Genomic DNA, 21,444 nt, shown 5'->3' with positions numbered 1-21,444 from the left:
TTCTCAGATAGCACACCATGGTGCAGAACAAAGCTTAATAAGTAGAGAAAGTGCTAAGTAGCATGCAAATTGTGTATTATATGAAATTAAGGATAAAAATGAGATTATTTTAAGAAACTGAATGAGATTTATTAAAATAAATAGGGTAGTAAAAGCTATCAATGTTCTTGGGGAAAGTTTTCTAGTATGTTTGTATTCAGACCTTTTCCTTTGAAAATTATTAGACTACTTTATATGGAGACTTTTCTAGTGCCGATTTTTGTCTGTCAAATGTAAATGAACTTGGTTCCTTCAAGGAGAAATAGGTTTCAAACTAGTAGCATAAAATACACAGAATAGAAAGTTTGGATTTAATTGTGCAGTGGAGGTATCTTCCAAGAATAGCAGGCAAGCTATATTGCTGATTGTGCCACTTCTGCAACATCAGTAATTGAGTAAAGTGTTGTGGGACAAGGAGCTAAGAAGAATGAATAGAGCTACGTTTTGTTGACTTAATTTATTTTTATTTCCAGAGTCCCTGAGGTGAAATATTGACCTCTCTTCCAGTGTTGCAATACCCTCCACAGTCATCCTTATGATTCAGCATGTAAAGAGAGGAGATGAGTAAGGTAGCTGAGGTCTAGCATTAACAGAGGATGTAAAGAAAAATTACTGTGATGTTGATAAGCTGATTATTAATCTTCAACAGAATTGTAGGTGATTGTGATTGAAATTTGAGACTTCAAAATGTTTTTGTTAGTTCCATTTCTTTCTAAATTTTTGACTGGTTTTAAATGATCAGGTAACAATTACCAAAATGGCAGTTTTTTCCAAGTCCTTAGGCTTGATGAAATTATTTTACATATTCTGGTTTAAAGTGTGTAGTACTCTTACAAAAAAAAAAAGGAACAAGAAAATCTATCAATATTCTCTTTATGAAAGAGAGATTTCACAGTAGCATTAACTTATCTTTGTCTGGTTCACCAAGTATGCCTACATTTGTTTGTTGTATGGCTTTACTGTTTCGTGCTTCAGATTGCGAGTATCTAGGATTTAGCCTCTTTTCCATGTTCTGTTTATTCACTGTTAATTATTTTTCAAGCTGAGTTGCTTGAGAACAAGAAAAATTTAGCTTCCATTACCCTCTATTGCAAATGAAGGACAGGCTTTCCTATTGCATGTCTGCATGCAGTTGTAAGATGCTCTTGTAAGGGAATTTTTAATGTTTTCTGATGTTAGTGCTTTGTTGTCATTCTTTTCATTTGATTTTGATTTATTGTTGAATATGAAGCATAAAATATAATTTTGGTTTGTATTTTACTTTTGTATTGAAAATACCTCTTTAAATCACACAATTCAAATATATAGAAATACTTAAGGGCCCTTAGAAAGCTGTGACTGTAAAAAGTATACTTATAGCTAGATTAAAAAAAATTATTGCAGATGAACAACAGTATTAAATCACACAAGTATGGCAACTTTTTGCAGTTCTGGAGTTGTGATCAGAAATACAGAATACAAGTGGCTAACTATGCAGTACTCTTTTGGTGTAAAATACTGATACAGTAATGCTTATGAATGTGTACATGTTATATTGTTAATAATATAGAATTGTTAACTATCTCTTGAGACAGGAATTTTAACATTACCTCTTATTTATTAATTGCTACCAATAAATATGTAAATCTAAGTATATATATATATATATAAATATAAAACCAAAGTTGTGTGACAGTTATTGGTCATCTTTCAGTTATGCTGTTGCTTATTTCTTAATTAGCTGTATCATCTTCCTTTGCTGTCTGCAGAAGTATTCCCAAAGATTAGATAATCCCTAAAACACAGAGTAAAGCTTTCTATTGAAAGAACAGCTTGGAACACTTTGCTCCTAGTTGTCTCTTGAGATGACTTTTCACCAATAGCTAAGATTTCTTTTAAGTCTTGTTATAATCATGATGAGACATTTCTTATTTCAGAGATGGTATCCCAGATCCCAACAATGTTAGGAAACAACAGTTTTCACTATTTTTTCCTGTAAGTGGTCTGCTGTCTTGTATTCAGTATGGGAATGAACACTAGGCCTCTCTGTGAGTTTAATTCCTTCGTCTTTAGGACAAAGATTTCTTTCTTGGTCTACAAGCATTTTTTCATCCTCATTGCTTGGGGTCCTGTTCACAATCAGAATGTTAGGACTTCAACTGAATCTTAGTCTGAAAACCAGATCTTGAAATACTCACTGTGAATAGGAGAGTATCTAGTGCCAGCCTTCAAGAAGAAACAGAAAAATTATTATTACCTTGTGCCATCAGCTGGCCTTCTACTGTAACCAACAGCTATGTCTCTCCTTACATGTTCTCCTTATGTCATGTACAGCGTCTTCTGTGGTATCTAGACTCTTCTCAGCAGTAGTCATGCATTTTACCCATTTTGTTTGTTTTGGCAGGCAGGCCTATCACTTTGCTTTCAGATGCTCTCATAAAATTCTTCTATCTTTGTGTTTTTCTTAATTTCTTCTCCCCTTAGGGTGTCCTATCCTCTACACACGGAGAATTGCCGGGATGAGAGCAGTGTTGGTAATTGCACAGGTCAAAGGCAGCTGATTTTAGGCTCAAGCCTTTCTGCTTCTCAGTAATGTATATGAAAGCTTTTAGGAGACTGTTATCCAAAGCTGTAGGATCAGCCCACTTGAGAAGGTGCATCTATTTGGGTATCTAGTTACATCGCTCTCTGTAAAACACCTTAATGAAGCTAAAGCTAAATTTTGTCAGAGATAGAATCTTCAGATTTAATTGCTATTTGATATTTGCAAAGTCTTATTCATGTACCAAATTCATACAGGTATTTCTCTGTGTTACCAAATGAACAATACATAATTCATAGATGTGTGGTTTTGTTTTAGTTTTTGCAGAGCTTTGCATTACTTTCTTGTATCTTTCTTTGTGGATGCCTTTGTATTCTATGTAAGATTTATTTAAAGTTTGTGCAAAGCTGATTAATTTCTTGATTTCTAAAAATTATTTTCATTCCACTTTTCAATGCATATAAACTAACTGTAAAAGCTATCTGGAATACAATTTATGTGTTTTCTGCTACTTAACTGTATTTGCTGTTACTTTCTCTGTATTGGTGAGACAGAAAGTGTTTTCACAATAACATTTAAAGATTTGTAATTAGTTGCTTCATTTTCATCCTTATACTTAAAACACTGCCATTAATATTACTTCTACATAGTTATGTCCTTTAGTATTGAAATTTCCTAAAAATCTATGGGAAAAGAGCAAATACTACAGATTGGGATAATTTATTAGAAAAAGTGTCTGTTGTCCCTGACTTATCTGCAGAGATTTGTGTTTTCACCTACCTAGTTGATGTTTTAGTTTGTAATAATCTCTAGTTTAAATTAGTTTTTATTACACATTAAACAAGTTTCGTGTGGACATATTGAACACCAGAAAATATTCAAGAACTGCTACTTAAGCAACTGATGGCTCAACTGAGAGTACAAAATTTATCAGGACAAGCAGACAATATGTACTACAAGGTACACCTGCGATACCATGATTACAATATCAGAATAAAAATATTTTTAAACTCTACGATCTATACAGTGATCCATGATACTGTTTTCTTGAAAAATGTGATGATATTTGAAGATAGACCGAAAGTATTCCTGTCCTTTTGTGCAGTAAATGCCAACTTAATGTTTCGGCAATAGCCTTGTTTGCATATGGATTTTATAAAAATCCATTGAAGATTATTTGAAAATCAGCTCATTAGAATGACAGATTGCTTACCAAATTTTGTTTTCCTGTCAACTAATATTGCTTGCATTCAATTAAACAAGGTTGTACTTTCTAAAAACAATCTCAGTCTGCCGCTGAGTGCCTTACTTATATCTGCAAATCAGATTCCTAATTTCTAGATCTAGTTGGAACATTAGGCTGTGAATGTTTCTAAAATTTCTCCTTTTCATACAACTTCCATGTTTTCTCTACCTCTGTTCTGCTATATATATTGTTCAACTACCAACACTGCAGATTATTAAGTGGGGGTGAGGGAAAGGCTTTAAACAAAAGCGATTGTCAGCTTTCAGTCATGGTGTGTTGTCAGATATTTGAGAAGCTGTCTCTTGGCCACAGGCCATGTGGTTGTGATGGAGCTGACTGCTCTTCTGAGGAACCTGCAAAACATGTGGCCGCACGCAGCAATAGCTCCATGTCATTTGGTCACGTCTATAAAGCAAAGGTTTAGGGTGTTGTAATCCCACTTCTGACATGATCCTGTTGGTTGATTAAGATTCTTAAACTTTCTATGCTAATTTGTCATCCCACAAAACAAGAAACTACTATTTACTAAATTGATTTGAGTGTCGGAAAAAGTGATTAAGTGTTTCCAGAAAGTTACAACATAGTTATTTATGAGTATAATTAAAGAAGAATCATGTCATAAAGAGAATATGTACAGTAGAAAGGTAAAGTAAAAAAGGGAAAAAAATGAAGTGGTGTAGTGAAGTGAACCTTATTCAGGCTAAGACAAGAACTGAGAATTAAAGTGTACATTATGTGTACATTCTGTCATGCAAAAGAAGGGAAGAAAAATGCTACATTTGAAGGAGGAAGAAACTCAGGAACTTGGAGAGGGAAAACTTATGTTTTCTCCCTTCAGCAATGAAGGAGGAGAAGTAAATTTCTTTTTAAAAGTTATTTTAAAATCTAGTTTATGACTTTCTGAAATTTGTATTCCATCCATTAGTAACGTATAATCTTTCACCAAGGCTACCTTTCAAATGAATATGTGGGAGTTGCATTGGTTTGGAAAATGCATACTAAGACCATAAATAAAATAAGATGAGAATAATGTTTTCATGTTCAGATGCTCTGACTTGCTTCTTGGTGACCTTTCTTTCAGTACTACTTAGTACTTTACTATGGTAGAAATTATTTCAGGTAGTTCAGCAGGGTGTTTAGATCCTGATTTTCATGTAATTAGTGTATTAATGCATGTTCTGCTTAAGTGGCAAATTTATTCCAAAACCTCTTGGGTGTTGTGTATTTTTATTCGTTAAATGTTTTTAAAGATGTTGAGGTTAATTACTCTGGATTCTTTTCTATGCAGAAGTTTCTGCTCTGAAACCTTCTCTTGTATCTGTATACTGGACTTGCTGATGTCCACTGAAGGTTAAACTGATCCAAGTATAGCTATTATTGTACTTGCTGACCTTTATTCAGTTATTTAGAATTTGGCTAATTTATTTAGAATTTATTTTATTTAGAATTTAACTAAAAGAGAATCATGGCTCTTGAGTGCTCTTTGCTCTTATGATAAAATTTTAATTAGTGTTTTTCATTTGCTGAATTATTTGGGAGTATTGGTAGTTTCTTTTCCTTTTAAATATTATGCTGACATGTGAATTATAATGTCATTGTACTGTGACAGTCTCTAGTCTTTCTAAAACTCTGCAGTGGGGCATGAGCAGGCGTACTACTTGTGTACTACTCATCTGCTTACATGCTTAGTTTATACATTATTTATTAGACTTACAGGCATGAAATTTAAAAATTGAATTAATAATGTGACTGATGTAAAGCAGAAGTTGCTTATTTATATATGACAGGCAATTAGGAAAAAAGCACTCTTAGTTTGGTTGAATGCATTTTTGCTTCCTTTCAGACCCAGTACAGCCTCATGAATAAATGTTTGACTCCAGGTTACTAGGTTTGTGTTTTGATTAGAAACAACTCAGAGGTGAGGTAAGTTTGTTAACTTATATGCAATGGACACAGGAAAATGTGAAGTTGACCCAGTTAGGAGGCTTCAGCAGCCCCTGTTAGCACAGGCGTGGTCATCCAGTGCACAGCCAGCACAGGAACCCTGCTTGAATGGCCTGTGAGTCACACACAACTCAGCAACATCACCTTTTCCTTTCTCTATTTCTTGCACATTTTTATAATGAGTTTCATTGATTAGGAAATTCTCTGTGTGCTGAACTCATTATAAAGTAGTTCAGGGTTGTTTTGATCTCTGAAATGTTATCATTGCAAGGAAGTAAGAATATGTAGAGAATGCAGTTGGGTGGGGATCAGTGCGACTCAGGGCTGTGCAATCACTGCACGTGTAAGGGTGGTTAACATGAAGGGTGTAAACAGCTAAATTTTATGGTCCAAATTTTCTGAATATCTTACTGTGCACTTACAGTTCCTTTAACTATTAAAATGAAAATAAATGAAAACTTGTTTTGCTGCATTTGGAGTGTTCAGAAATAGACAGGGAATGGTAGGAGGAAACCTGGTCATGTGAACACCACATTATCTGCCGTAATGCTACAGGTTGCAACTGGCTCATAGTGACAAAGAAAACAAAAATGTTTTATTTGTATTTAGATTCATTTCTTTTTGTAGCTTTTTGAAGCAAGGCACGATTGCACTGCTACAAAAAAAAAAAGAAGCTTTTACATCTAAGCATTTCTTTTACTAATAGAAGAGAAATTTTTAAAGATGCGTATGTGTCTGAGGCCTAAACTCTACCAAAACACTTTTTTTTCTTGAAATTCCAGTAGTTCTAAGCTGCTGGGCATTGTATAAATAATCATTCAAACACATTTGTTGATGATTTGCCAAAACTTTGAAGTGAAGTAATTTTTCTCAGAGGTTAGAAAACCTTAATTTAAAATTACTATTAATGGAAAATTTTTCTAGTGATTATTATGTAGAAACTCATTTATTTCTTTATTTTTTAAAAAATTATTACTTTAGAAGAAAATGGATAAATCCTATTTATATAAGTGCTTCCAAACATCTGCAGTTCAAAGTACATAATTCACAGTGACACCAAAGGTTGGTTTGTGTTTTGACTGGATGACTTTGGTATTATTTTTGTCTGCAAAGGAAAGAGTGTATAGCATCCAAGTGGTGCAAGATGTTTGCCTCTCCAGAAATTGTGATGAATTTGGGACAAGGGGCAGACTGTTAAAAAAAAAAAATAAATTGAGTGTAGGGGGAAGAGGGGCAGTCAGAGTGAGAACACTCGCGTTCCATTTGGCATATTTGAGCTGGGAGCCAGTCTGAAGTACAGATCATTATAAACAAAGTAAGAAAAGGTGAACAAAATAACAACTAAGAGAAGAATTAGTCAAATTGTTTTTGTTTGCTTCGCATGCTTATTTAGTGTATTCAGGTTTCCACAGGTGAAGACTTAAAAATATAACATGAAAAAGTAGCTTTGTTTCTTCATATTTTTCATGTTTGGTGTCTGGAATAATTATTTGTACTTCAGTTCACTGCAGTGAATATGTGTTAACTAATTTCAAAACATAGATGCACTATATCACTTCTGAAAGTATTTTACTGTGTAGCAGTAGGATCTCAGTACCCCATAAATTTATCTTTCAGTGGTATTGATGCATTTTCCATCAATGTATGGTGTGTCACTTTGTTCATGAGCATTTTACTTAAAATGCATAAAGAAAATGGATTTGGAAAGTAGTTCGGCAATTCAGAAGAACTCTGACTTTCCCAGAGTTTGGAGAACATAAACCATTTTCCCAAGTGATTCAGTAGGAACCAGGTTATTTTTATTTCACACTACTTCAGTAATTGAGAATTCCAGTTCAGCAAGGTCTTCGTGCATGAAAGTCCACATAATGTGGCAGAGTACTCAGTGTTTGAAGTGAAGGCACTGATATGCAATCAAGTCATTATGCACTGGCTGACCCAGAGTGAGTGACTTAGCACTCACTTTTGATTTTTGTGTGACTTGAATAAAAATATGTTGCCTTAAGTTTAATGACAGAATTAAGCTATTTGTGGGAGGCTGTGGTTATGTGCTTTTGAACTAGGGAGGCCTCATAAGACTGGCTGGTGTGATCACATCAGACCAAAGATCCACCTGCCTCAGCAGCCTGACCTCTCTCAGGTCAGTACAGGAACAAACACGTTACAATACCTGCATCTAGGCACTGTGGTTTTTTTCAACAAGCTCTTCAGGTGTGCTCCTGTGTGTTTATGACAGTGCTGATTCTTAAGTTTGTAAGCACTGCAAGTTTTGATAAAGACTTTGGACTAATGTATTCTAATGAAATATTGTCTTTAGTATGTACTAATTGAATAAGACAATCAAATATTATTTATAATTCAGGAAAGAACTTAGTGCAGAATTTTACCTCATATTAATACATTTGTTTCATTAGACTTTGACCCCCATACCTTTAATAACAGAGACAAATCAATTGCTTTCCTTTTCCCCTAGCATATAAATGGCATAATGTGTTGACTTTTTTCCCCCAACATATTGCCATAAGTTCAGGAGAGGTTAGTTTGGATTCCCTTTAATGAAAGGCAATGAAAAATATTATATGCCATATAGTAATATTAAAAGCAAATATAGCTGTAACAGGATTAAATAGCCACCAGGACTGCATTTGTAGTAAGGAAGTGTTATGGTTTTCTGTTATATTCAGTTTTAGCTGTTGCTTCCTGAACCAGGTTGTGTCACAGTACCCTTTCCGGATCAAATCTGTGCTGAAATACAAAATGCGAAATTCATCTGACATTACCATGCTAGTTCAAGAGATGAGAGCGAGGGACCCTGGTGTAGCAAAATATTTATGTCTCTGAAAGCACGGGAAAAGCCTGATTGACCTACGAAGTGCAGAGTTAAACAGGCTTCTGCATGAAACCTCTGGGGATAGATATTGTCTTCATACAAACTACACAGGGACCAAATGGTTGTGGACAGGAGATTGGTCTGCTCAATGTTAATGCTTTACTGTATTCCATCTTTGTCCCTACTAACATTATTTCTCCAGTGGCTTGCAGATTTTTCTTTACTTTTGTGTAGTGTCTGAAGCTTTTACTTTGAGAACACCTCAATGAAGAATCACGTTAAATAATGATCAAAAAACCCTCATCAATCAGTGCAGATGTGGCAGGCAGTGTAACACTGTGTTAACGTGTTACAGGTACAGGTTGAAGGAGAAAATGCTGAAAAGCTGACAGGATGTTAAAAATGAATTGTTTATACAAGTGCTAAAGTTATGTTTGATATGTTAATGCAACCTCATTTTCTAGTAAAGGCCAAACACTATTAAGTGGTTATTTGCATTGATTTTTCTATCTTCTGAAATACTTGATTCAAGGTAAACCATCTTTTCTCCTTTTGTATAACTGGAACTGGGGCTGTCTTTTAACAGGCACATTCTGGGTGGGCCTCATGGACTTTACTCAGTGATATTCTTCTGGTCCTTTTCTTGACCTCTGCAACAGTGTCCCTTTTAGCTGATGCTCCTTTTTCAATTTGTCTGGATTTTTCCTTTGGTATTCCAACACTCCTCCCTGGAGAGTCACTGAATGGGGTCAGCACCCACTGCAGCTTGAACCAATGCCCCTCACAAACATCCTCATTCTTCTGAATCATGTTACCTGATGCTCATTAAAAAAGACTCAACAGTAGCCTAACAGTTTACATTTTAAGATGAGAGGGACTTGTTTACTTGGCTGTCTATCCTTGCTTTCCTAGCTGAGTCTCTTCTTATCCTTTTGGTATGTTACCTGCTTTGCTTTTCATTTTGTGTCTTAGCTGCTTTTGATATATCCTGTGCTGGGTTCAAAGGTATGTATTTCAAAAGACTGAGTGTATTTAGAAGAGTTGCATGGTGGAAATAAAGTTGAAGAGAAGATTGAGTCCCTGTTGCTGGGAGTGAATGATGTACTGACAGCTGTACAGCTGGACATTGATGATTCCTCAAGGAACACTTGGAGTAGGCTTAATGAGGTTCCCCGTCTGTCCAGTACATTATCACCTGTATCAGGCTAGATAAGATAGGAGAGTTTTGGGGGGAATACCTTCAGAGAGGAGAACAAATTTGTGGGTTTGGAAGAAGAAAGGAAGTCTTTTTCAGGATTGATTTTGGGGGTGATTTTTTTTTTGTACCTTCAATTGTCTATATTGCCTCTCTGTCTACAGAAATGTGAATGTACACAAACCACACAGTAAAGTTAATGCTTAGAAAGTTGTTTGTGTGATACTTTTACAAAATTATGTTACCATTTCCAAGGCTTTAATATCCTTTACTTGGCAAAGTCATCACTGTTTTGATCAAGACATTTTCTCACTGACATGTGTCTACACTGCTCTCATACTCCTTGATGTACTCAAAGAATCAAAGTTAGAGAAGCAGATTTCTCAATTAACAGCCTCTGTTTGTTAATGTATTGAATTCATGGGATTTTGCATTTAAGGGCACAATTAATCCTCAGATCCAGTATTTAGGTAACCTGTCTTGCACAAAATATATTGTCTGATTGAAGTTTTCCCAAGTGTGCAAGTTTTCACAAGTCTGAGATAACAGAATTTAGACATCGTATTTCAAATTAAACACTTCCTTTAGCTTTCAGCTTTCTTAAAAGGATACATCCAACATTTCCTTTTTGTTAGTACCAAGTTGGATGATGTCTTCTCTTCCCTGTACTCCAAAAAGTATTTTTATGTATGTTTTTAGAAGGAAATTCAGTTTCTTACTTGCAGCTGTTGGCATTTTAGAGCCCTGGAGTGAACCAATAAAAACACATGTTCTTTTAAAGAATATCTATTTTTACTGGCCCTTGCTAACAACTAGTGACACAGAATTCAAAAAATGTTGGCTCAAATGAATAGAAGGGTTGCATTGTTATAAATTCTATTTTTAAAACTTTTCTTTACAGTGAGGTTGCACTAAAATTTCATATGCTCCTGCCCTTACGAAAAAAGTGCTTGCCTTTATGAAAAAGAGTGCTTGCCTTTAGAATGCTATTTTAATATTTTAATAGTAGCTCAGTATAAAAATGCAAAGTTTAAAACTTTATTAAAACATACACAATGTTACTGTTTAAGACTATTATTATAATGCTTTCACAAAGAGAGTAATTGAACATTTTACTTCGTAGACAACTGAGAATAAATCAGAATATCTTCTGTTAATACATTGTTTCCAACATAGTAAAACTCTTAGGTGAAAAGGTCAAATTAGATCACCATTTCTTTCATTGATGCCCCAAATTAGATTCAAGCAGTATTCTAGTTGAAAATGTTCTGGGTTTTTGTTTGGCATTTGGTTTGTTTTTTTTTCACATATCAACAGTCTCAGTAGAAAGGAAATGAGAGAGAAATTAGAAAATGTTTCAAGTTTGATGTAAATGTAATCATATCAAGACTGACTTGATAGGGAGGTTCATCCATTTTATGTTATCTGTCTTACATCTTCACTGTACTTCACTTGTTCTGTGTTCTGCAAGATCCTGAAGTCCCACTGCTACTGTTATTTCAGTGTCCTCTCTTCGAAGGAGTGAAATGGAGCCTGGAATTAAGATTGCACCCATGCTCTCAGTGGTACAATATGCTCTGTACACCAAGATCTTTTCTCATGCAACTCTGTTGCTAAGTTTTGCTCTTAGCATATTTTCACATACCTTTTAGATTCAAGAGAATAGCATGACTATAAATTCAGGTTTTAAAGGTAAATTGAGATTTTAGGTTTTTTAATAATATTTACTCTACATAAACTTGTTTGGTTGTCAAATTGTGGATTCCAAAACACTGTTTTGAAGAAGAATTTTGGCGAAGCATAAAAGTCAGTGTCCTGGTGATTATACATGGTGTAATGTACAGTGTCTGCTATGGTAGGTTGGATTTTTTTAATGGTGTTTAGATCACATAAACTAAGGAAAAAATGTTGCTAGAAAAAAAACCAAAAAACAAACATAGTCCGTGTTTTGTTCTTCAGTAGTTTTATTAGCATCTTCATATCTTCAAACACATAATTTTCATGCTGGACATGGAAAAAGGGTTGCATCTGTGATTCTGTGATTTGTGATTTTGTGTGTGTGTGTGAGATAAACACAGATGTTAAATGTCTCAAGTATATGAAAATTCTTACAATGAAATCTATCTTAATTTTTTTTTTTTGTATTTCCCTATTTATGGGAAAATATCTTTTTTGCAATCAAAATGAAACTGTACATTAAGGAAGTTTACAAGCACACACTGAGAGAATGTACTACAGGAAAATTCACTTCCTTTAAAATAGGTAATCCTATTACAAATAAGCTCAGATTTCTAACAGATATAATGAAATATAACAACAGGTATGTGAATGGAATTTTTAATAGTACTTTTGGGCTCCTACAAATGTTTTAAATTTATCCAAATAGAGGATTGGATCATTCTGGTTTATATACTATACTAGATACCTGATGAGCATTATATTGTTAGGTCTTATTTTGTGTTTAAGATTTATATGTATTGGCATGTCTTTAAAATTTCTGTCTCAAGATTCTTTAGCATTCTTTATTTTGCTTAGGCCTCATATATAATTTCTTCAGTTCTGAAGCTTTCTGTTTCACAGTTTTTCTTTTTATAGAGTTTACATGAGCCAGGCTTCACTGTCCCATATGCTGAATTGCTCAGGAATAGGGTGCATATACATGATGGGAAGCTCAATTCTGTGTTGTCCACAGTCACTAAGACACCACAAGAGACTGATGTTTCCAGGTCTTTCATTTGAGACAGCAATGCTACATGGGCATTAAATAACAATTCTTATTCCTTTTTTGCTAGTGCTTTCAAAAAGTATGCATTAAATATTTTTTTATCAATTAATTGTGTTTTGTTTCCAAAGTCTATGAGTTTTGGGGTTTGGTGATCATATCCAAACTACTTGCTTGTAATACATTGTTGTACAATGCTTCTCCTGGTACTCTGCTTTTTCCTAGTTCTAACAGTTGTTCCCATATGTCTTTTGTCCTTTTTTTTCTTTTTTTTCTTTTTTTTTTGTTTTTTTGGGTTTTTTTAAAACAAGGTCTTTTTGTAAGGCAAAGAACTGTCTGCAGACAGCTTTCAAACCAAGGAACTGGGCAAGACCTTTTATAGTTGAAGTAAAAAAGAGCAAAATATAATCTGGTTTACAACTTGCAGATTTTTAATCATTAAAATAAATTCTCAGCAGACAGCAGTAAATCTACATGTATAGGCACACAAGCACTAATTTTTTCATTTTTTGTCATTAAGATAAATACTTTTTTTTTAAATCTTAAAACTTCTTTGAATATGTTGTGTGTATTGGGGAATTAGAGTAAGCTTTTAGTATGAAAAATACAAGTCTAAAAATTTCATCTGTATTTTCTAATAAAAGGTTGGATCATTAATTTGGGAGGAGGGTCTTTCATTTTTTTGCATTTCAAAAAGCATGCATTCTTTCTTTTGTATCTACTTACTTAAATCATAAAAGCCAAAATCTAGCCATATTTTGGCATAACTAGGAGCAGAAATTCAACCCAACATTTTGATAAATATATTATCTGATACATAGCTTTTTTGTCATACTGTTGGACCAGGAGGAAACTGAATAATAATATACATTTCAAAAACTTAGCTTTAGTACTGTCTGGGATTGTAACTTGGTTTTGTCTGATGCATTCACTATTGCAGAAATAGTGATGGGGTTATTTACGTTAAATCGTTTGGCTTGTTGAAAAAAAATATGCCCACACTCCTCTACTTAATGGGATTCTTTCCTCGTTGCAGTGCAAACGGCTGGAGCAGGAGCTTCATCATCTGAAAGAGCAGAACCAGACTTCAGCAAACAACACGAGACATATGACTGCTGAAAACAATCAAGAACGTGCTCTGAAGGTAAATCTCCATTTCTTCTTGCAGGCAAATTAAGGTTGTAAGCCCCTGGTGCCAGCTTTCTGGGCTGCATATATCAGTTGTGTACATTTCGGCAGAAGTGAGCTATGGTGTTTGCCAACAACTGCTTCTTTAAACACAGATACAGCACCCTTCTGTTATGGTTTTATTTTATTTTGCGTATGAAAGCAACAAGAAAAAAAACCATATTCTCCAAATTATTGGACTGGTAATTAGCACTAAATTCTTGAGGTCTGTCCTTGCAATATTACATTGTATAAGATGAAGAAACTGCAACTATTTGCTTCATGGTACCTTTGAAAAACTAATATTTTAAAGCATGGCTGTTTGATCTGCTCCCAGCAGTGTGTGCTATATTAATAACATTGTTGACCGATACTACTAGTGACCACATAGTTGATACTACTATTTGCAAAAGGGTAGCTACTTGGAATTGGGAGGAGGAATAATAAGTCTTGTCAATAAGAATAAAAATGGGCAGAGAGGCAGGAGAGGGTCAGAGAAAGGACAGTGTAAAGTGACAGGTTATTGCTGCTTTGAGAAAGGGAAATTGTAATGTCAGTGGAATTGATAGCTACATAGCCTGCAATCTCACCGCTGCACAGGATAAGAGACTATGCCAGGTAAGATGTGCAAGCATTGTGCACACCTCTTCAGCCACTTTATTCATTAAAATCTCTTTTATCAGTAGTGGAGATACAATACAAATACAGAAGTTACTCTGTTTATACTGTGTTGTCATTTCAAAACTATTTGATTTAGACCATAAGATCCAAAGGTATCTCATTTATAGATAGATTTTTCTCTGCCTTCTTTTTCTACTTTTTTTTTCTTTTTTTTTTTTTCTTTTTTTTTTTTTTTTCCTTTGGGAAACATCATTATACACACAACAACTTTACCAAAGCAAAGTATAAGAATAAAAGTAAATCCTTGTGTATTTTGACATTTCTCAGTAAGAAAAACAATAAATATAATAATAAATGGAGAGAGCTGTGTGCCACACAAATGCTGTCTATTCCATGGGTTTGTAATTGCCATCAAAATCTATGTTGAATATTACAAAATCAGGTGTGCAATACTGAAAGCAGATGACTAGAAATAAAGATCATAAACATTCAGGGCTATTTTTGACTGCAATAACAGCATTGTTTTAAATCTGGTGTCACTAAAAGTTAGTGCTTGCCAAATATGCTGCTTATTGAACATAGTATTGTTTTTCATTAATTGCATGCTGACTTGTTTTTTCTATGTAATTGAAAATATTGTGCAGAGAGCCTTTCTGCTAGAAAAAAGTTTTATTTAAGCTATGCTTTTTGCATTTAATATTGTCTGACATAACGCTTACAGAATAATTATATTTTCAGAGCAAGAAGTGATTTGATAGTTCAGAGCGTTACTAGGATTTCATTCTAAGCCAGATATTGCTCTCCCAGCACCTAATCTTTAAAGAATTTCATTTCTGACTGTCACAGGAATTTTTTTTATTTTTCAATGGTAAAGGTTAATTGATCATAGTCTCTTAGAGATGAGAGTCTGGGGAGGAAAAAAAAGACCGTTTTTCAATTTTAAGTTGAACTTTTTAAATATTGTAGCTCTGTACCATTTTACTCAGTTCATATTACTGTTGCCTACAGTGAGGACAGGTCCTTTGGAATATTTTTTAAAAGGCCAAGTTGTATTCTTGACCTTGAAAACTTTAAAATACCCCAATGAAATATTGCCAATAGTAGTTAGCTTTGATATACAGCACATGAGCATGCATCCTGACCTCATGTAAATGAGAAGCTTATCACCACTTTCAGTGTAACCACAGCCTGGAAAACTGATGTCTGGTGAGGCTGAATGTCATGTCAGTGTCTCACTGAGGAGTGGGTTTGGTTGGTGCTCTGGGGCTAGCTGCAGATGGCTGGGGCACTCCTGCTGCTGTCAGCAGCACAGCTCCCAGAGAAGGAAATTGCCAGCCAGAGCCCTGTGACAGGTCACACACCTCCCCTGTGAAACCCTCCTGTTCTTGGCTGTCACCTCCTGCCTCTTGTATGCACTCAGTAGCTCTTGCAAGGCTGCACACAGAGTGCAGGTATAGACCCAAGCATCCCATCCTGTCCCGTCTCCACTGCAGAGCACCCTCTGGACATTTGGCCATTTTCAGAGGAATAGGACACATCATTAGTCTCTGTGGTACAGGGTAAATATCAACCTAGCTTTTATTGTCACCATCATCTGAGGAATTACATTTATTTTAATCCACATGCAAACTGGGGAACTGTGCTATGTCTTATTAAGCTGTCCAGCAGAAGGAATACAGGTATTTCTTCTGAGTCTGTCCAGGTCAGTTTGTATCAAGAAAGGTTTTTTTTAAAAAAATCTGTAATCTTCCCTATTCTTTTACACTTAGTTAACGTCAAGGCAATCTGTTGATTCAGTTTCTGAGGGTGAGGAATTTGGTCTGCTCTAGATTTTCTTAGTGGAGGAACGGAAGTGTAAACGTCTATTGTGGTGCAGGGATATTTACAATCTTAGCTGGATAAAAATAATCAGAATCAGCTAGATTAAGGATGGTATGAAAGTTTGTGATAAAAGATGAGATCATTACCTCTCTGGGACCCTGAAATACACTTAAGAGCAAAACACAAATCGGGGTTTTAAGAGCAAAACAATCGCCATTGTTTCTTTTTTACTTTTTAGAATTATCTCACAGTAGTGAGTTGCTTGGAAGGAAAAAAATGTAAGATCAATCCACAAGAAAACTATTTCATTCCACTGATGTTAGGATCTATTAGGCAAAATAAACTGCAAGCTTTCAGATTTATTTTTTGATCTATCATCTCACAGGGCTACTGCCACCCTTCTTTGGGGCAGTAGCCATCCATAGTCAGGAGTGAAGCAAAGAGGCAGGGAGACTTTATAACTGTGGGAGATGTAGTGGCAGTAATTTGGCTAGGTTCAGCATCACAAGGATGATATAAGCAATCTTTTGCAGATTTTTGGTTTTACACATTTAGATTCCATGTCACACCTGAGGATAATGTGGCAAATAAAACATATGATACAGGAGGCATGCAGTGCACATTCTAGCATGCTATTTCATCTTACTGTGCCATATAACATCTGCACAGCTTGGTAAGATAGCTCTTCTTAACTTATCTCTGTGTACATTTTAGTAATATGTGATTTAAAATTTCCATATTTAATGCATTTATTGCATAGAAAATTCCTTATAGTATTGTGGGCCATTCAGCCCCACAATGCCAAACTGGTGCCCCTAATTTTTATAATATTCTTATTGGTCATAGGGGATTGTATTAATTTGAAAAGACCAGTTTCAAATCTTCCCTCCAGTCAATGCCCACAGCTGCACAGATGTCATACAGAGAAGCATGTGGGCCCCTATTTCCACAGTTAAAGTAAAATAATCCTCTTCTTTGTGAAACCATTTTTTAAAATCTCTTATTATATTTCACATTGAATTATAGCTAAATCTTTTAGGGATAATTGCTTCCTAAGGGTCTATACATTTGTGCTCTTAGTAAATTTTCATAAAATAAGACCTGAGAGTGCTTTGCAGTTCTAATGTGCCAGGGTGTATATGTAAGATTCTTCATTATTCCTATTTTTCTATAATTAACATTTTGTCTCTACTGATTCTGGTAAATATATTCCCATAATACACAGAAACAACTGATTCAATTAAACGCAGAGAAGTTGAAGAATTGCTACTTTTTCATTATTTTTCAAATATTCATTCATTTTACTCTTGTTGGCTTTGTAGTGTGTAATTTTTGAATTCAGAGTTTTCACCAATACATTTTTTCTAAAGAAAAATAAAAATTTTGCCAGTGTACATGCCCTCTTTACTGAGTTGAAGAAGAACAGGAAATAATTATTTTGAAACCAATAACTTAATGTGAAATTTCATGGAAAATGTTTAACTGGATTTGACTGAAATAGAGAGAGGAAGATTTTTTTTTCCCCACAGCCCATTTCTATTTTGTAATTTCTAATCGGATAGTATATTCTTCTCAAAACAGCTATTAATGTACTTTAGATATCAGAAAGACATACTAATTTTATTTTCAAGGCAAACTTTTGAAAAAAAGAGGACTATTTCATGGTGATATACAAATCAGGTGCCCTTTACTGACTAAATGAGGTTACTCCATCCAATTATGATGTCATTAGAACTTGTAAGGGTTATTTATCTTCTTCAGAGCTGTTGAGATGTTATGTCTTTTGCTATGATTGGCTTTTTTTGCAATGTCTGCCTCTCTTTTTAGTTGTGATTTTTTGTAGAATTTATCCTACATGCTCTCATAGTTTTATTAAGAATATAATAGAGTTAGAGCCAAGAAAGTGACCTGAAGGAACCATAAGAAGTTTGATTACAGTAGTGTCATAAAGCAACTGTGCCTGGTGTAATCTGCCTTCTGCTGACATGTAAGAATCAGGTCAGGGGCAGGAAATCCACAATGCATAGCAGTTTGATAGCTGTTCCAGTTATGATGCCTGTGAAGAGGTTACTCTAGAATACTTAATTTGAGTATTCCTTGATGCCTTTCATAAATTGTCTTCAGTTATTTTTGATTCCCAGAATTTCCCAGATTTCTTAAAGTAGAAACCATTTTTTCATACGTACTTGACAACATCAACCACAGAAGAGGGTTCAGCTGACTGGTCAACCTGTCATCTGTGAAGGGCATCATCACAAGAGATTCTCATGGTATAAGAGCTTAAAAACAAATTTCAAAAGTTTTAAGATGAAGTATAAAATGTTTGCTACTGCTGAAAAGCACATGCCATTTGTGCTATTGAGGCATACACTATTAACTATGGAAAAAAGTCCTTCTTTCAGATGATGTGGCCATTATTTGCAAAAACTGAGTAATTCTAACTGGTTTTAGGGTTGCTGCTTCAGAACTGAAGTTTCCTAAGTTTAATAAGTTTAGAGGTGGGTTATGGTTCTAAAGCCTCTGACTTCAACAGAGACACATACTTTTTAAAAGGAATCCAGGGAAACTTGTCTGAATCAGTGATGGGAAACTAAGTTATTTCAATCTCTTCTATTCAAATTCCAGTTCAGCATCTAATTTTTACATTCTAATAGGCACTAATTTCATCTTTTCATAATAATTTTACTTGGGCGGCAGAGATCACATTAATTCATTGGACAGCTGGAATGTGGGTTGGGAATGTGTCAAGGCTCAGCCACATCCAGAGCAGCACTCTGCCACCTTCAGCTGTTGTGGCTGTTGTGCTGTTTGGTACAGATCGCTTTTTATTTACAGCAGTTGTTTTTCAGTTGTTTGGTTTTGGTTTTTTTTTTCAGTGAACCAACTCGGCAGTATTCATATGTCGGACAACCCATCCTTCTCTCTCACATTTTTTTTTATTAATTCCCCTGGCCAATGTTCATTTTTCCCTCTGTATCCAATGAAACAGCAACCTGTGGAAGTTCAGCTCAAGACCTCACTCTGTGGAGTTAACCCAAAAGCAATTATGCTTTTCATCCTGTATGTCATGTGCTGTTATCTAGAATAAAGGACTGCTGTCACATTTGCAAATTATTTTATAGATATGTTTGAAGATAGAATGCCAGCTTCATGTTGGAAATGGAAGGGGTGAAGTAGATTGCAAATCTGTCACACAGTGAGAGGAGATACACTGTGCTCTTGCATTTACTTCTGGTCTGTATCTGTTTTTCTGAAATTAAAGGAACAGTTCAGGGTCCATGAGAATAGTTAACAGACTTCTTGGAGGTTATCTCCATCAAGTAATATGTTGTTACAGCTAATCCTGAAAGGTTCTTCATGCTATTCTTCTAAAATAAAATAATACAGGATTTGTCAAAGTAAGCAGCAATTTCTAACTTTGTGCAAGAGCTGTTTCAGTAGTTTGGTTTCTTCTCCTAAGGAGTCCTCTTACTCAGCTTTCAGAAGAGTTGCTCAGGTTGTAGAGAGCCATAATTAATTTCTTTCTCTTGTCAGTACCTACCCTAAAACGGGATGTGCCCTCATTTAAATGCCTGGGCAATGTGAGAGAAAAATTTGCTACCCTGTCAGTAAAACTTGTTATAATTCAAATGAGATCACTACTATTTTTTAGAGTGGAGGTTGGATGATTTTTTTAATGCTTAAATTGCTTTTAATTGCATAGTGGGGGTGAAAATAAAAGACTAGTAAAACTTGGAGCATGCTGCTGACAACCTGGATGTGAATAAGAATGCACAAACATTTTTCTTCCGTTGCTGCTTCCTAGACACTTTATCAGACAGGGTAGACACAGTTGCAATCTTAATTGCACAGAACAATTTGCCTTTGCTTTTGCTGCACCCAGAAACACTTAATCACAAGGTCTTAAAGAATGTCACTGAGGTTAGACACAAGTCTGTTCAGCTCTTATCCATGCTAGAAGAATGATTGGTGACTTTATGGCTTGGAGTTATTAAATAGCACCATACACCTTAGAGGATATCAGTGAGAGCTGCTGCATTGTGTCATAAATGAACACTAAAATGAGGCCACAGAAACTCCTGCAGAAGTAATTCTGTTCATGTTCCACTTAGATAATAATTTTCTGCGTTATTTCTCTTTAAGATACAGTGTCTCCAAAAGCTGTTGCTACAGACTCTAACAGTGAGCCCGCCAAGTTAACTGTATGTCTGGAGAAGGAGAAAATAACTTGTATAGTCCTACAGTGACCACCATGCCCCCTCAAGCCCAGTCGAAAAAATGGGAGCACTTGTTGACTGGTCTTTAAAGCAGTCATTTGAAGTTTCCTTGGACTCAATTGTTCTTTTGAGTCAAATTTCATCATTCAGGGCTAGAGATCCTCAGAGGATTCCGTAAATGCGTCTCCTTCATCTGCTGTCCTATATTGGGAGTGTAACAGTTTGATTATGTGTATCCCTTATAAACAGGAAGTGACTAATTTATTTTATGTATTTGACCATAAACTGAAATCTGATTTACTAGTATCATAATCAGCGACCAGTTTTATTAATTGTTTTTTATAGACATCAAACCTAGCAGGTAGGCTTTATTTAGTTATGTAGGTTTTGACAGAAAGTTGTTCACAAATGCTGTAGCATTCTTAGTCTCCTCCCATCTGGTAGCTAATGTTTTAGCACTGCTAGGTATTTGTATTCATTGATCAAAAATATCTTGTGTAGGGAGCTGAAAGTTAGAATAATTGCTTAAATGTGCCATAAGCAAATAATACCATATTTTTTCCTAATGGAAAACACTGGGAGTAAAGTTGCCCAGAAACACAGGCTTCCAGAATTCAATAAATGTAGCTAATATGAAATGTTTACCTGGGACTTGAAAAGAAATTATGTTTGGTAACATTAGTAGGTGCATGATTTTCAGTGATCAGCTTCTGATGACATTAAGTGGTTGTGTGGATAGATGGGACATTTTTACAGGTCTTGGTTCACTAAATCATTGCTGCAGGCCAGAATTTTGAATGCACTCAAACCTTGGGTTGTTTTCGAATAGAAGGAAACAAATAAACATACCCAAGTTCTTGTCTTCACTTCCTTGCTTGCCCTGGCCATGCCACCTTCCTGTACCTTTAAGGCTATTCTTTCACTGACCACACCATCTGACATGTCAGCCCTGTGTGTACAGTGTTCTCTGCACAGCAACTACTCAGGATTTCTTGGACTCTGTTCAAACAAAAGACCAAACACTGGTGTTTCTTACCTGCTGTGATCTCAAGTCTTCCAGAATCATTTCAAAGCAAAGTAATATGTGGGTGAGAGTGAACAATTGTTGTCCATCCTGAGAA

General features: G+C 35.2%; 1 protein-coding gene across 1 annotated transcript in view; it reads left to right on the top strand.

The window, feature by feature from the left end:
- Positions 1–21,444, top strand: part of MIPOL1 (mirror-image polydactyly 1) — a 186,560-nt gene that overhangs the window by 76,699 nt on the left and 88,417 nt on the right. Inside the window, exon 10 of the mRNA XM_033063229.1 lies at positions 13,534–13,641. Coding sequence (XP_032919120.1) covers positions 13,534–13,641 — 108 coding nt within the window. The remainder of the gene's footprint in view (positions 1–13,533; positions 13,642–21,444) is intronic.

Source organism: Catharus ustulatus, chromosome 6 (genome assembly GCF_009819885.2).
Source record: "Catharus ustulatus isolate bCatUst1 chromosome 6, bCatUst1.pri.v2, whole genome shotgun sequence".
NCBI classification, from domain to species: domain Eukaryota; kingdom Metazoa; phylum Chordata; class Aves; order Passeriformes; family Turdidae; genus Catharus; species Catharus ustulatus.
The sequence above is the reverse complement of the archived record's forward strand: the minus strand, read 5'-3'. Positions and strand labels throughout refer to the sequence as shown.